Raw genomic sequence first — 18,654 nt, 5'->3', positions numbered from 1 at the left:
AATAATTACCTTAAATGTGAGTGGATTAAATGCTCCAACCAAAACACACAGATTGGTTGAATGGATACAAAAACAAGACTCGTATATATGCTGTCTACAAGAGATGCACTTCACATGTAGGGACACATACAGACTGAAAGTGAGGGGATGGAAAAACATATTCCACGCAATTGGAAATCAAAAGAAAGCTGGAGTAGCAATACTCATATCAGGTAAAATAGACTTTAAAATAAAAACTGTTACAAGAGATAAGGAAGGACACTGCATAATGATAAAGGGATCAATCCAAGAAGAAGATATAACAATTATAAATATATATGCACCCAACATAGGAGCACCTCAGTACATAAGGCAAATACTAACAGCTATAAAAGAGGAAATTGACAGTAACACAATAATAGTAGGGGACTTTAACACCTCACTTACACCAATGGATAGATCATCCAGACAGAAAATTAATAAGGAAACAAAAGCTTTAAATGACACAATAGACCTGATAGATTTAATTGATATTTATAGCACATTCCATCTGAAAACAGCAGATTACACTTTCTGCTCAAGTGCACACAGAACATTCTCCAGGATAGATCACATCTTGGGTCACCAATCAAGCCTCGGTAAATTTAAGAAATTTGAAATCATATCGAGCATCTTTTCTGACCACAACAGTATGAGATTAGAAATAAATTACATGGAAAAAAACGAAAAAGAACACAAACAAATGGAGGCTAAACAACACGTTACTAAATAATCAAGAGATCACTGAAGAAATCAAAAAGGAAGTTAAAAAACACCTACAGACACATGACAATGAAAACATGATGATCCAAAACCTATGGGATGCAGCAAAAGGAGTTCTAACAGGGAAGTTTATAGCAATACAATCTTACCTCAAGAAACAAGAAAAGTCTCAAATAAACAATCTAACCTTAGATTGTTAGAGAATCTAAGAGAACTAGAGAAAGAAGAACAAACAAAACCCAAAGTTAGTAGAAGTAAAGAAATCATAAAGATTAGAGCAGAAATACATGAAATAGAAACAAAGAAAACAACAGCAAAGATCAATAAAACTAAAAGCTGGTTCTTTGAGAAGATGAACAAAATTCATAAACCTTTAGCCAGACTCATCAAGAAAAAGAGGGAGCGGACTCAAATCAATAAAATTAGAAATGAAAAAGGAGAAGTTACAATGGACACCACAGAAATACAAAGCATCATAAGAGACTACGACAGGCAACTCTATGCCAATAAAATAGACAATATGGAAGAAATGGACAAATTCTTAGAAAGGTATAACCTGCCAAGCCTGAGCCAGGAAGAAATAGAAAATATGAACAGACCAATCGTAAGTAATGAAATTGAACGTGTGATTAAAAATCTTCCAACAAACAATAATCCAGCACGAGATGGCTTCACAGGTGAATTCTACCAAATATTTAGAGAAGTGCTAAAACCCATCCTTCTCAAATGCTTCCAAAAAATTGCAGAGGAAGGAGCACTCCCAAACTCATTCTACAAGGCCACCATCACCCTGATACCAAAGCCAGACAAAGATGTCACAAAAAAAGAAAATTACAGACCAATATCACTGATGAACATAGATGCAAAAATCCTCAACAAAATACTAGCAAACAGAATCCAACAACACATTAAAAGGATCATACACCATGATCAAGTGGGATTTATCCCAGGGATGCAAGGATTCTTCAATATACGCCAATCAATGTGATACACCATATTAACAAACTGAAGAATAAAAACCATATGATCATCTCAAAAGATGCAAAAAAATCTTCTGACAAAATTCAACACCCATTTATGATAAAAGCTCTCCAGAGAGTGGGCATAGAGGGAAACTACCTAAACATAATAAAGGCCATATATGACAAACCCACAGCAAACATCATTCTCAATGGTGAAAAACTGAAAGCATTTTCTCTAAGATCAGGAACAAGACAAGGAGGTCCACTCTCGCCACTATGATTCAACATAGTTTTGGAAGTCCTAGCCACAGCAATCAGAGATGAAAAAGAAATAAAAGGAATCCAAACTGGAAAAGAAGAAGTAAAACTGTCACTGTTTGAAGATGACATGATACTATACATAGAGAATACTAAAGATGCCACCAGAAAACTGCTAGAGCTAATCAATGAATTTGGTAAGGTTGCAGGATACAAAATTAATGCAAAGAAATCTCTTGCATTCCTATAAACCAACAAGAAAAGATCAGAAATTAAGGAAACAATCCCATTCACCATTGTAACAAAAATAATAAGATACCTAGGAATAAACCTACCTAAGGAGGTAAAAGACCTGTATGCAGAAAACTATAAGACACTGATGAAAGAAATCAAAGATGTCACAAAGAGATGGAGAGATATACCATGTTCTTGGATTGGAAGAATCAATATTGTGAAAATGACTATACTACCCAAAGCAATCTACAGATTCAATGCAATCCTTATAAAATTAACAATGGCATTTTCTATAGAACTAGAACAAAAATCTTAAAATTTGTATGGAGACACCAAAGACTCCGAATAGCCAAAACAATCTTGAGGGAAAAAAATGGAGCTGAAGGAATCAGACTCCCTGACTTCAGACTATACTACAAAGCTACAGTAATCAAGACAATATGGTACTGGCACAAAAACAGAAATATAGGTCAATGGAGCAGGATAGAAAGCCCAGAGATAAGCCCATTCACCTATGGTCACCTAACCTATGACAAAGGAGGCAAGAATATACAATGGAGAAAAGACAGCCTTTTCAATAAAGGTGGTGCTGGGAAAACTGGACAGGTACATGTAGATGAATGAAATTAGAACACTCCCTGACACCATATACAAAAATAAACTCAAAATGGATGAAAGATCTAAATGTAAGACCGGACACTATAAAACTCTAGAGAAAAACATAGGAAGAACACTCTATGACATAAATCACAGCAAGATCTTTTTTGATCCACCTCCTAGAGTAATGAAAATAAAAACAAAAATAAACAAATAGGACCTAATGAAACTTAAAAGTGTTTGCACAGTAAAGGAAACTATAAACAAGTCGAAAACACAATACTCAAAATGGGAGAAAATATTTGCAAATGAATCAACGGATAAAGGATTAATCTCCAAACTATATGAACAGCTCATGCAGCTCAATATTAAAAAAAACAAACAAACAGATCCAAAAATGGGCAGAAGACCTAAACAGGCATTTATCCAAAGAAGACATACAGATGGACAAGAGGCACATGAAAAGCTGCTCAACATCACTAATTATTAGAGCAATGCAAACCAAAATTACAAGGATGTATTACCTCACACTGGTTAGAATGGCCATCATCAGAAAATCTACAAATAACAAATGCTGGAGAGGGTGTGGAGAAAAGGGAACCCTCTTGCACTATTGGTGGGAATGTAAATTGCTACAGCCACTATGGAGAACAGTACAGAGGTTCCATAAAAAACTAAAAATAGAATTACCATATGACCCAGCAATCCCACTACTGGGCATATACCCAGAGAAAACCATAACTCAAAAAGACACATGCACCCCAATGTTCACTGCAGAACTATTTACAATAGCCAGGCCATGGAAGCAACCGAAATGCCCATCGAGAGAAGAATGGATAAAGAAGATGTGGTACATATATATAATGGAATATTACTCAGCCATAAAAAGGAACAAAATCGGGTCATTTGTAGAGACGTGGATGGACCTAGAGACTCATACAGAGTGAAGTAAGTCAGAAAGAGAAATACAAATATCGTATATTAATGCATATATGTAGAATCTAGAAAAATGGTACAGATGCACCAGTTTGCAAGGAAGAAAGAGACACAGATGTAGAGAACAAACATATGGACTCCATGGCGGGAAACGGGTGCATGGGGGTGGTGGTGGTATGAATTGAGAGATTCGTATTGATACATATACACTAATATGTATAAAATAGATAACATTATAATAAGAACCTGTTGTAAAAAATAAATAAAATAAAATTCAAAACAACAGAAATTCAGAGATCAGCAACTTAAAACAATCATTCATACACAGACACAGACACACACACACACATATATATGTATAATAGTAACCTCCTGGTAACCACAAAATATCTATAATAGATATACATACAAAAAAGAAAAAGGAATCCAAACATAACACTAAAGATAGTCATCAAATTACAAAAGAACAAAAGAAGGAAAAAAAATGGCCTACGAAAAAAACCCTAAAACAGTTAAAAAAATGGCCATAGGAACATACCTATTGATAATTACCTCAAATGTAAATGTACTAAATGCTCCAATCAAAAGACAGAGTGGCTGAATAGATACAAAAACAAGACCCGTATATATGTGGCCTATAAGAGACTCACCTCAGATATAATGACACAAACCGAATGAAAGTGAAGGGAATGGAAAAGGTATTCCGTGAACATGGAAATGAAAAGAAAGCTAGAGTACAAATACTTATATCAGACAAAATAGACTTTAAAATAAAGACTGCTGCCAGAGACAAAGAAGGACACTACATAATGATCAAGGAATCAATCCAAGAAGATATAATAATTGTATATACATATATATATATGTATATATATATATATATATACATTCACCCAACATAGGAGCACATCAATATATAAGGCAAGGATTAATGGACATAAAAAGTAACCTAGAGAGAAGAAATCCTCAAGAAAATATTAACAAAGTGAATCCAACAATACATTAAAAGGATCATACACCATGATCATGTGGAATTTATCCTGGGGATGCAAGGAATTTTCAAAATCTGCAAACCAATCAACGTGATACACCACATTAACAAACTGAAGAATAAAAACAATATGATCATCTCACTAGATGCAGAAAAGCTTTTGACAAATTCAACACCCATTTATGATAAAAGCTCTCCAGACAGTGGGCACAGAGGGAACATACCTCAACATAATAAAGGCCATATATGACAAACCCACAGCTAACATCATACCCAACAGTGAAAAGCTGGAAGCATTTCCTCTTTTTTTTTTTTTTTGTGGTACGCGGGTCTCTCACTGTTGTGGCCTCTCCCATTGCGGAACACAGGCTATGGACGCACAGGCTCAGCAGCCATGGCTCACGGGCCCAGCCGCTCCATGGCATGTGGGATCTTCCCGGACCGGGGCATGAACCTGTGTCCCCTGCATCGGCAGGCGGACTCTCAACCACTGCACCACCAGGGAAGTCCTCACTCTTGCCATTTTTATTTAACATAGTTTTGGAAGTTCTAGCCACAGCAATCAGACAAGCATAAGAAATAAAAAGAATCCAAACTGGAAAGGAAGAAGTCAGTCGTTGTTTGCAGGTGACATGATTGTATACACAGAAAATCCTAAAGATGTTACCAGAAAACTACTATTGCTCATCAGTGAATTCGGTAAAGTTTCAGGATATAAAATTAACATACAGAAATCTGTTTCATTTCTACACGTTAACTACGAACTATCAGAAAAAGAAATTAAGGAAACAATCCTATTTACCATTGAGTCATTAACATACAGAAATCTGTTTCATTTCTACACGTTAACTACGAACTATCAGAAAAAGAAATTAAGAAAACAATCCCATTTACCATCGAGTCATTAACATACAGAAATCTGTTTCATTTCTACCTGTTAACTACGAACTATCAGAAAAAGAAATTAAGGAAACAATCCCATTTACCATCGAGTCAAAAAGAATAAAATACCGAAGAATAAATCTACCTAAGGAGGTAAAAGAACTGTACTTGGAAAACTATGACAATGATGAAAGAAAGTGAAGATGACACAAAAATATGGAAGATATTCAGTGTTCTTGAACTGGAAGAATTAATATTGTTAAAATGACCATACTACCCAAGGCAATACACAGATTCAATGCAATCCCTAATAAAATACCAATGGCATTTTTCACAGAACTAGAACAAATAATTTTAAAATTTGTATGGAAACACAAAAGACCCGAATAGCCAAGACATTCTTGAGAATGAAGAATAGAGCTGGGGCAATCACACTCCCTGACTTCAGACTGTATACAAAGCTACAGGAATCAAAACAGTGTGGTACTGGCTCAAAAACAGACACATAGATCAATGGAAGAGAATAGAGAGCCCAAAAATAAACCCATGCACTTAAGGTCACCAAACCTATGACAAAGGAGGCAAGAATATACAATGGAGAAAAGACAGTCTCTTCAATAGTGGTGCTGGGAAAACTGGACAGCTACATGTAGAATGATGAAATTAGAATATTCTCTAACAACATATACAAAAATAAACTCAAAATGGATTAAAGAATTAAATGTAAGACCGGATACTATAAAACTTCTAGAGGAAAACATAGGCAGAACACTCTTTGACATAAATGGCAGCAATATTTCTTTGGACCTGTTTCCTAAAGCAAAGAAAATAAAGGCAAAAATAAATGGACCTAATTAAACTTAAAAGCTTTTGCACAGCAAAGAACCCATTGACAAAGTGAAACGACAACCTACTGAATGCGAGAAAATATTTGCAAATGATATGGCCGAAAAGGGGTTAATATCCAATATATACAAACAGTTCAAAGATTGAAAATCAAAAAAATAAACAACTCAATTAAAAAATGGGCAGAAGAACTGAATAGACATTTTTCCAAAAAGGAAATGCAGATGGCCAAGAGGCACATGAAAAGATGCTAATCATCAGGGAAATGCAAATCAAAACCACAATGAGATATCACATCACACCTGTCAGAATGGCTATCATCAAAAAAAAACACAAAATGTTGGTGAGGATGTAGAGAAAAGGGAAGTCTTATACACTGTTGGTAGGAATGTATATTGGTATAGCCATTATGGGAAACAGTATGGGGGTTTCTCAAAAAACTAATACTAGACCTACCATATAACACAGAAATTCCACTCCTGGGTATAGATTAAAAAAAACCCCAAACCACTAATTCGTAAAAGATACATGCACCCTAATGTTCACAGCAGTATCATTTACAATTGCAAGATACGGAAGCAACCTAAGTGTCCACCAACTGATGAATGGAAAAAGATGTGGTTATATATATAGGAATATTGCTCAGCTGTAAAGAAAAAGAATGAAACTTTGCCATGTGCAGCAACATGGATGGATTTGGAGGGTATTATGCTAAGGGAAATAAGTCAGACAGAGAAAGATAAATACTGTATGATATTACTTATATGTGGAATCTACAAAATATAACAAATTAGTGAATATAACAAAAAAGAAGCAGACTCACCGATATAGAAAACAAACTAGTGATTATCAGTGGGGAGAGGAAAATGGGGAGAGGCAATATAGGGGTAGGGAATTAAGAGGTACATACTATTTATTAAGCATAAAATAGGCTACAAGGATATAGTATACAACATGGGGAATACAGCCAATAATTTATGATAACTATAAATGGAGTATAACCTTTAAAAACTGTGAATCAGTATATTGTATAACTGTAACTTATATAATATTGTACATGAACTATACATCAATAAAAAAATTTTAAAAAACCCCAAACACTCCTGTATGTTACATATGAAAGTTAAGAGAGTAAATCTAAGAGTTCTCATCACAAGGAATAAAAATGTTTTATTTTTCTTTAATTTTGTATGTATATGAGATGATGGATGTTTACTAAATTTATTGTGGTTAACATTTCATGATGTATGTAAGTCAAATCATTATGCTGTACACCTTAAACTTATACAGTGCCGTATGTCAATTATAGCTCAATAAAAGTGGAAGAAAAAAAAGTGAGGGGTGAAAAATCCCAGAAAACAGAAAGCTAAAAAGAGGGAACCCCATGTTCTGAACATAAAGTCTACCCAAAACTCTGGTTGACTCCTGAAACCACAGAACAGACTCTAAGCCCCCTAGTGAAGTCTAAATAAACTGGCTTGACATTTTAACTGCCACCTACTGGAAAGAAGACGGTTTGCAATTTGAGATCAGCCATGATAAGTTGCCTACTAAAACAAACAACCAAACAAAGAATCAACGTTCAGAGGCCCTACTACATATTGGTCACAATGTCTAGGATAATTTCTAAAATGACTCAATGTAAAAAGAAACAGGAAAAGATGGCCCACAGAAAATGACAATCAATGGAGACTGGTATTGAGTGACGTGAATGTTGGAATTAGCACACAAGGATTTTAAAGCAGCTTTTATAACCATACAGAATGATGTGAAGTAAAATGTGTTCATAATGAATAAAGAGATAGGAAATCTAAGCAGAGAAATGGAGACTATTTTAAAAAGAACCAAATAGAAAATCTAAAATGGAAAAATGAGAAACTCACTATATGGGCTTACAACAGATTAAATATTACATATGACTCAGTCTATTTATCAATAGAAATTATCCGTTATGAAGAGCATAGGATAAAAAATTAGAAAAAGTGAACAGAACTTCAAAGACCTGTGAGACAATATCAAATGGCCTAATATATGTGTAATGGGAATTAAAAAAAGAGAAGAAACAGACAATAAGACAGAAAATATATTTTAAGAAATAATGGCCCCAAATTCTCCAAAGTTAGTGAAAGATTAGAAATTCAAAAAGTTCAGAAAACTCCAAATAGAGTAAATATAAAGAAAACCTCACCTATTCAAATTACAGTCAAAAGGCTGAAAACCAAAGTCTATCTATCAAAGTCAAGCAAAGAAGCAGAGCCACTGTGTGTGTGTGTGTGTGTATGTGTGTGTGTGTGTGTGTGTGTGTATGTATGTGTGTGTGTGTGAGAAGGGATTATAGGGATCTAAACTTCCTCAGTTGTGGGAGCTGGTTATGCAGTCTCTCTCTGTAAGGCTGCTGTCTTCATGTTCAATGCTGGAGTCTGGTGTCCATAGGGCAGGAAGGCTGGAAGAGAAGACGCATGTAAAGTGGGGAAAAGAACAAAGTGGAGTCCAGAACCATGAGCTGAAGCTCATAAGATAGTCTGAAACCCATGTTATTTCTTACTGTCTCTGACCTTAATGGGGACATTTGCCATGGAGCTAAACATACACCCCAGCACCGTAGTGGGAAAATCTAAAATAGGATTCATGGGAAGATGGGTAAATGCAGGTCTGACAAGTGCCTCAGGGCAAGGAGATGAGCTAATAGATGCAACAACACGAGGAGCCACAAAATGGCTGCTGCTTCACTTCTGTCCCGGGAATCTCCCACAAGAATCTCATAAAGCATGGGAATCCTAGAAAATGTAGCCCAGCCTAGTCAAACTGACTTATTCTAAGGCCATCACACAAACAGACATGTATTGAAAGCAGCCAGTGAAATATAACACATAATTTACAAGGTAACAAATAATTGAATAAGCACTCTCTAAACTATGCACTTACAATTTTATATTCAGTGAAAATATTCCTCAAAAATGAAGACAAAATAAAGACATCATCAGATAAAAGAAAACAAATTTCTTGACAGCCAACCTGCACTACAAGAAATGATAACGGAAACTGTTTAGGCTAAAGGGGAATGATACCAGAAAGAAACCTGGATCGTCAAGAAGGAATGAAGAGATGAAAGTGTTCTAGAATCAGTCAGTGGTGATGGCCGCACAGCTGTGAATATACTAAAACCCACTGTAGTGTATACTTTAAAGGGTGAAGTATATCTCGAAAAAAAATTTAATTAAAAAAAATGAAGAGCATTTGAAATGGTAAACATGTAGAAAAATAAATACTAAAAGTTCTAACTTAGAATCTGGGACAGATGAAGATTAATCTTCAAATAGGAACACAGAAGTTTAATAAATGAACTGGAACACTTAATATAGTAAGGGTTGGAAGATTCACTTTGGCTCTTTCAGAAGACACATTATTTCATTTAGGTATCACTCTGTTCCTTGCACTTAAATAGTAAACATTACTCATTTACACAGCTGCCATTTCATTGAAATGAGTTATCAACCAAGTGACCAAAATAAATTATTAAATACCTAAATTACTCTCTAAAATTAAGTTTTCTCTTCTCCTCTGAAGGAAATATTTGGAAAATAAATACATATGTAGTAAGTATAAATTCAATCTCAAAATGAGCCAAAGATTTCAAATCAATCATGCCTGAATACCTCTTGGTCTTCACTGTTTTATATATATATATATATATATATATATATATATATATATATATATATATATATATATATATATATGTATATCTTTACAAAGAATAAAGCTTTAACAGTTAGCATAAAATTGGGCTCTAAAGTATTCAATCTCAGGTAGACCCTCAAGCACTATCCAGAACCTCTTTACATGTTCCTGTTAGGTTTCTCTCTGGTTCCCTCTCCTCTCCCTATATAAGACAGTTGCTCTCCCCAAGCTTTTGAAACTGACCATACACATTCTTTTTTTTTTTTAAAACCATACACATTCTTCTCACTCTAAGAAGGCAGGGAAAGTACGGCCTTTAGGTAGGAATTATCCCAACTTCCTAACCAAATATTTATAAACATGTTTGCTTCAGTGGGCATTTCTATTTCTTTCCAATCAATGTCTCTACAAAGGTGCCCCACCTCTTTTGTAAAGGCTAATCCCTTCAGCTGTGCTTCATAGATCTTGCTTTGTTCTTATATCTTACCTTTTTCTATATTTATTAATCTTACAGCTTACTATCTATATATTGTACATCTTACTATCTGTATATTCTCATCTTAAATCTTATTTTTCTAGATAACCCCACTTTCAGAGTCCTTATTGGATTTTTCCCCTAAGTATACAGTCGTCCCTCATTATCCACAGGGGATTAGTTCCAGGACCCCCTTCGGATACGAAAATCTGTGGATGCTCAAGTCCCTTATATACAATGGTATAGAAGTTGCATATAACCTCTGCACATCCTCCAGCGAACTTTAAGTCATTTCTAGATTACTTATAATAACTAATATAATGTAAATGCTATATAATTAGTTGTAAATACAATGTAAATGCTACAGAAGTAGCTGCCTACCTGCAGCAAATTCAAGTTTTGCTTTTTGGAACTTTCTGGAATTAAGAATTATATATATATGTGTATATATATATATATATATATATATATACATACACACACATACATATATATACACACACACACACGCACAATTGGTTTGATTCACAGATGCAGAACCCATGGATACAGAGGGCTCACTGCATAGGGAAAACAAAAACAAATATAATCCATTCTATAGGTGAAGTTCCATTTAGATACTGCTTCCTCTTTATTTTTCAAATTTCTTGAGTAGCCCATGCTTGGTATTTCCATTTATTTCACCTTCCATTTGAATTTTAAAATTAAAAAAAAAACTATTTCAAGCATAAAGGAAAGAATAGAAAAAGAAAACCACACCTAAGGGATGTTAACATTTTGTCACATACACTTTCAAACTTTTGTTTTTTGGAATATAAAACACAGAGATGCAGTAAAATACCTTTCCCTAAGATTCAAACATTTTAACCTACAACAATGACAATCACATATTCAAGCAAATACTGTTGTAGAATTACTTTGTATCATTGACATGCAAGTTTTTATACTTTTCTCCCACATATAGAAAGTCATAAATATAGTCATCTCTTAGTTCATTCTCAGTTTTTGTAATAATGGTATCACATTTCCTAAATATCCTTTGTAACATGCCTTTTTATATTTAAATACTTGAGATTCGTCAATATTGACACAAGTCCAAGTTATTAATTTTTTATTCAGTATAATATTCCACTGTAAGAAAAGGACAAAATTTAATTATTATATACTCCCGTTAAAGATCTTTTCTTTCCTTTAAAAATCATATACCCCTTATTTCCTTTTCTTATCTTATTGTGTTGGCTATAATCTATGATTAAAAACTGCCTAGAATGTGATATTGATAGACATCCTTAACTTGTTCTCACATTTAAAGAAAATATTTGTAATATCCAACAAGTACCTATAAAGCTTGTAGAATATTTTTTAATAAAAACCTATTTATTTATTGAAATATAGTTTATTTACCATATTATATTAATTTTAGGTGTACAGCAAAGTGATTCAGTATTTTTACAGATTGTACTCCATTAAAAGTTATTATAAGATAATGGCTCTAATTCCCGGTGCTATACAACATTCCATCATTGTTTATCTATTTTATACATAGTAGTTTCTATCCCTTAATCCTATACCCCTAACTTGCCCTTCTCCTTTTCCATCTTCCCACTGGTAACCACTAGTTTGTTTTCTACATCTGTGACTCTATTTCTACTTTGCATATACATTCATTTGTATTATTTTTTAGATTTTTTAGATATCACATATAAGTGATATCATACAGTATTTGTCTTTGTTTGTCTGACATTTCATTAAGTATAATATTCTCTTGGCCCATCTATTTTGCTCCTAATGGCAGAATTTCATTCTTTTTGTGGCTGAGTAATATTTATATATATATTTACACATACACACACACACACACCACACCTTCTTTATTCATTTGTTGATGAACACATGGGTTGCTTCCACATCCTGGATATTGTAAGTAGTGCTAATATGAACATAGGGGTGCATGTATCTTTTACAAATTAGTGTTTTCATTTTTTTCTGTATATATACCCAGAAGTGGAATTGCTGGATCATATGGTAGTTCAATTTTTAGGTTTCTGAGGAAACTCTACTATTTTCCAAAGTGGCTGCACCAATTTACATTCCCACTAACAGTGTACAAGGCTTCCCTTTTCTCCACATCCTCATCAACACTTGTTCTTTGTATACTTTTGGATGATAGCCATTCTGACAGGCATGAGGTGATCTCTCATTGTGGTTTTGATTTGCATTTCTCTGATTACTGATGTTGAACATCTTTTCATGTGCCTGTTAGCCATCTGTATGTTTCCTTTGGAGAAATGTCTATTCAGATCTTCTACCCATTTTTTGATTGTGTGCTTGTTTTTTTGATATTGAGTTGTATGAGCTGTTTATATATTTTGGATATTAACCTTTGTTAGTCATATCATTTGCAAATTTTTTTTCCCATTCCATAGGATGTCTTTTTCTTTTGTTGACGGGTTCCTTTGCTTGTGCAAAAGCTTTTAACTTTAATTAGGTCCTCATGTGTTTATTTTTGCTTTTATTTCTTTTGCATTAGTCATAACACTTTATATAGAAATTCTTAAGGTCTCCACACAAAAACTACCAGACCTAATAAATGAATTCACCGAAGTTGCAGGATACAAGATTAATATACAGAAACCTGTTACTTTTCCACAGTTTTAATAATGAACTATCAGAAAAAGAAAGTAAAAAAACTCATTTAAAATCGCATCAAAAAGAATAAAATACCAACAAATCAACTTAACCAAAAAGGTGAAAGACCTATACTCTGAAAGCTATAAAACATTAAGGAAATTAATGATGATAAAAATAAATGGAAAGATATTCCATGCTCTTAGACTGGAAGAATTAATATTGTTAAAATGGTCATAAGACCAAAAGTGATCTACAGATTTAATGCAATCTCTACCAAAACACCCATGACATTTTTCACAGAACTAGAACAAATAATCCTAAAATTCATATGGAAACACAAAAGACCCTGAATTGACAAAGCAATCTTGTTCTTTAACAAAGATGGAGGTATCACACTCCCAGACTTCAGACTATACTAGAAAGCTACAGTAATCAAAACAACATAGTACTGGCACAAAAACAGACACACAGATCAATGGAATGGAATAGAACGCCCATATATAAACCCAAACAACTACAGTCAATTATTTTACAATAAAAACCTAGGGAACCTTCAAGATGGTGGAGGAGTAAGATGTGGAGATCACCCTCCTCCCCCAAAATACATCTAAATGTGGAAAAACTCCTACAGAACACCTACTGAATGCTGGCAGAAGACCTCAGACTTCCCCAAAGGCCTAAATGAGCAAGAGCCCCCTAATGACCGCTGCTTTAACCCCATCCACTCTGGGTTGGAGCAGATGCCTGAAGGCAACCTACATGCAGAGATGGGGCCAAAATGAAAGCTTAAGTCCAGGAGCTGGGTGAACAAAGAAGAGAAAGGGAAATTAAATTTCTCTGTGCAGCCTCAGGAGCAGCACATTAAACTCCCACAGTCAACCTGATGTACCCTGCAGCTGTGGAATACCTGAAAAGATAAAGAATCATCCCAAAATTGAGGCAGTGGACTTTGGAAGCAACTGTAGACTCCGGGTTTGCTGTCTGCAACTGATTTGTTTCAGATTTTTATGTTTATATAGTTTAGTTTTTAGCACTTGGTATCATTGGTAGATTTGTTTATTGGTTTGGTTGTTCTCTGCTTTTTAAAAATTTTATTATTATTATTTTAATAATTTTATTTATTTATTTATTTATTTTCTCCCTTTTCTTCTGAGTTGTGTGGCTGACAGGGTCTTGATGTCCCGGCCTGGTGTCAGACCTGAGCCTATGAGGTGGGAGAGCTGAGTTCAGGACACTGGACAAACAGAGACCTCCCAGTCAAATGTAATAACAATTGGCAAGAGATCTCCCAGAGATCTCAATCTCAATGCTAAGACACAGCTCCACCCAACGGCCAGAAAGCTCCAGTGTTGGACGCCCCATGCCAAACAACTAGCAAGACAGGAACACAACCACAATCATTAGCAGAGAGGCTGCTTAAAATCATACTAAGTTCAAAGACACCCCAAAACACACCACTGGACGTGGCCCTGCCCACTAGAAAGACAAGATCCAGCCCCACCCACCAAAACGCAGGCACCAGTTCCCTCCAGCAGGAAGCCTACACAATGCACTGAACCAACCTCACCCACAGGGAGCAAACAGCAAAAACAATGGGAAATAGGAACCTGAAGCCTGCAAAAAGGAAACCCCAAACACAGTAAGTTAAACAAAATGAGAAGACAGAGAAATGTGCAGCAGATCAAGGAGCAAAATGAAAACCCACCAGAACAAACAAATGAAGAGGAAATAGGCAGTCTACCTGAAAAAGAATTCAGAGAAATGATAGTAAAGATGATAAAAAATCTCAAAAATACAATGTAGAAAATAAAAGAAACATTTAACAACGACCTGGAAAAACTAAAGAGCAAAGGAAAAATGATGAACAACACAATAAATGAAATTAAAAGTTCTCTGGCAGGACTCAAGAGCAGAAAAACTGAGGCAGAAGAATGGATAAGTGACCAGGAACATAAAATAGTGGAAATAACTACTGCAGAGGAGAATAAAGAAAAAAGAATGAAAAGAATTGAGGACAGTCTCAGAGACCTCTGGGACAACATCAAACACAACAACATTCGAATTATAGGGGTCCCAGGAGAAGAAGAGAAAAAAAAAAAAGGGGTCTGAGAAAATACTTGAAGAGATTGTAGTTGAAAACTTCCCTAAAATGGTAAAGGTATTAGTCAAACAAGTCCAGGAAGCCAAGAGTCCCATACAGGATACCAACAGGGAGAAACAAGCCAAGACACATATTAATCAAACTATCAGAAATTAAATACAAGGGAAAATATTAAAAGCAGTAAGAGAAAAGCAACAAGTAACCTACAAAAGAATCCCCATAAGGTTAAGAGCTGATCTTTCAGCAGAAACTCTGCAAGCCAGAAGGGAGTGGCAGGACATATTTAAAGTGATGAAAGGGAAAAACCTAAAACCAAGATTATTCTACCCATCAAGGATCTCATTCAGATTCAATGGAGAAATTAAAACCTTTACAAACAAGCAAAAGTTAAGAGAATTCAACACCACCAAACAGCTTTACAAAAAACGCTAAAGGAACTTCTCTAGGCAGGAAACACAAGAGAAGGAAAAGACCTACAATAACAAACCCAAAACAATTATGAAAATCGTAATAGGAACATATATATCAATAAATACCTTAAATGTAAATGGGTTAAATGCTCCAACCAAAAGACACAGACTGGCTAAATGGATACAGAAACAAGACCCATATATATGCTGTCTACAAGAGTCCCACTTCAGACCGAGGGACACATACAGACTGAAAGTGAGGGAATGGAAAAAGATACTCCATGCAAATGGAATTCAAAAGAAAGTTGGTGTAGCAATTCTCATATCAGAAAACATAGACTTTAAAATAAAGACTATTACAAGAGACAAAGAAGGACACTACATAATGATCAAGGGATCAATACAAGAAGAAGATATAACAATTGTAAATATTTATGCACCCAACATAGGAGCACCTCAATACATAAGGCAAATGCTAACAATCATAAAAGGGGAAATAAACAGTAACACATTATAGTAGGGGACTTAAACACCCCACTTTCACCAATGGACAGATCATCCAAAATGAAAATAAATAAGAAAACACAAGGTTTAAATGACACATTAAACAAGATGAACTTAACTGATATCTATAGGACATCCCACTCAAAAAAAACAGAATACACTTTCTTCTCAAGTGCTCATGTAATTCTCCAGGATAGATCATATCTTGGGTCACAAATCAAGCCTTGGTAAATGTAAGAAAATTGAAAGCATATCAAGTATGTTTCCCAACCACAATGCTATGAGACTAGATATAAATTACAGAAAAATAAACTGTAAAATTTACAAACACATGGAGGCTAAACAATACACTACTAAATATCCAAGAGATCACTGAAGAAATCAAAGAGGAAATCAAAAAATACCTAGAAACAAATGACAATGAAAACACAATGACCCAAAACCTCTGGGATGAAGCAAAAGCAATTCTAAGAGGTAAGTATATAGCAATACAATCCTACCTCAAGAAACAAGAAACATCTCAAATAAACAACCTAACCTTACACCTAAAGAAATTAGAGAAAGAAGAACAAAAAACCCCAGAGTTAGCAGAAGGAAAGAAATCATAAAGATCAGATCAGAAATAAATGAAACAATAGCAAACATCAATAAAATTAAAAGCTGGTTCTTTGAGAAGTTAAACAAATTTGATAAACCATTAGCCAGACTCATGACAGAAAAAAAAAAGAAGACTCAAATCAACAGAATTAAAAATGAAAAAGAAGTAACAACTGACACTGAAAAAATACAAAGGATCATGAGAGGTTACTACAAGCAACTCTATGCCAAAAAAATGGACAACCTGGAAGAAATGGACAAATTCTTAGAAAAGCACAACCTTCTGAGACTGAACCAAGGAGAAATAGAAAGTATAAACAGGCCAATCACAAGCACTGAAATAGAAACTGTGATTAAAAATCTTCCAACAAACAAAAGTGCAGGACCAGATGGCTTCACAGGCAAATTCTATGAAACATTTAGAGAAGAGCTAACACCTTTCCTTCTCAAATGCTTCCAAAATATAGCACAGAGAGGAACACTCCCAAACTCATTCTACAAGGCCACTATCACCCTGATACCAAAACCAGACAAGATGCCACAAAAAAAGAAAACTAAAGGCCCATATCACCGATGAACACAGATGCAAAAATCCTCAACAAAATACTGGCAAACAGAATCCAACAGCACATTAAAAACATCATACACCATGATCAAGTGGGGTTTATCCTAGGAATACAAAGATTCTTCACTCTATGCAAATCAATCAATGTGATACACCATATTAACAAACTGAAGGATAAAAACCATATGATAATCTGAATAGATGCAGAAAAATCTTTCGATAAAATTCAGCACCCATTTACGATAAAAACTCTCCAGATGGTAGGCAGAGAGGGACCCTACCTCAACATAATACAGGCCCTATATGACAAACCCACAGCCAACATTGTTCTCAATGGTGAAAAACTGAAACTACTTCCTCTAAGATCAGGAAGAAGACAAGGTTTCCTTCTCTCACCACTGTTATTCAACATAGTTTTAGAAGTTTTAGCCATAGCAATCAGAGAAGAAAAAGAAATAAAAGGAATCCAGATCAGAAAAGAAGTAAAACTGTCCCTGTTTGCAGATGACATGACACTATACTTAGAGAATCCTGAAGATGCTACCAGAAAACTACTGGAGCTAATCAATGAATTTAGTAAAGTAACAGGATATAGCATTAATGCACAGAAATCTCTTGCATTCCTATACACTAATGATGAAAAATCTGAAAGAGAAATTAAGGAAACACTCCCATTTACCACTGCAACAAAAAGAATAAAGTACCTAGGAATAAACCTACCTAAGGACACAAAAGACTGGTATGCAGAAAATTATAAGACACTGATCAAAGAAATTAATAACGGTACAAACAGATGGAGAGATATACCATGTTCTTGGATTGGAAGAATCAACATTGTGAAAATGACTCTACTACCCAAAGCAATCTAGAGATTCAAGGCAATCCCTATCAAACTACCACTGGCATTTTTAACAGAACTAGAACAAAAAATTTCACAATTTGTATGGAAACACAAAAGACCCCGAATTGCCAGAGCAATCTTGAGAAAGAAAAATGGAGCTGGGAGAATTAGGCTCCCTGACTTCAGACTATACTACAAAGCTATAATAATCAAGACAGTATGGTACTGGCACAACAATAGAAATATAGATCAATGGAACACGATAGAAAGGCCAGAGATAAACCGACACACATATGGTCACCTTATCTTTGACAAAGAAGGCAAGAATAAACAATTTAGAAAAGACAGCCTCTTCAATAAATGGTACTGGAAAAACTGGACAGCTACATGTACAAGAATAAA

The 18,654-nt window shown here is 34.7% G+C and overlaps 1 protein-coding gene across 11 annotated transcripts in view; it reads right to left on the bottom strand.

Moving 5' to 3' along the window:
- Positions 1–18,654, bottom strand: part of AKT3 (AKT serine/threonine kinase 3) — a 386,997-nt gene that overhangs the window by 38,143 nt on the left and 330,200 nt on the right. The window contains exon 13 of one of the 11 annotated variants that reach the window (XM_029227111.1): positions 8,557–8,890. The exons of the other annotated variants lie outside the window; for them this stretch is intronic. Within the exon in view, the coding sequence (XP_029082944.1) occupies positions 8,855–8,890 (36 nt within the window). The 3' untranslated portion in view covers positions 8,557–8,854. Of the gene's footprint in view, positions 1–8,556; positions 8,891–18,654 lie in introns of those variants that run through there. 11 annotated transcript variants of the gene reach the window in all.

This window comes from Monodon monoceros, unplaced genomic scaffold, assembly GCF_005190385.1.
Source record: "Monodon monoceros isolate NGI ecotype Baffin Bay Population unplaced genomic scaffold, NGI_Narwhal_1 Super_Scaffold_18, whole genome shotgun sequence".
Lineage (NCBI taxonomy): Eukaryota > Metazoa > Chordata > Mammalia > Artiodactyla > Monodontidae > Monodon > Monodon monoceros.
This window is presented reverse-complemented; position numbering and strand designations above follow the sequence as displayed.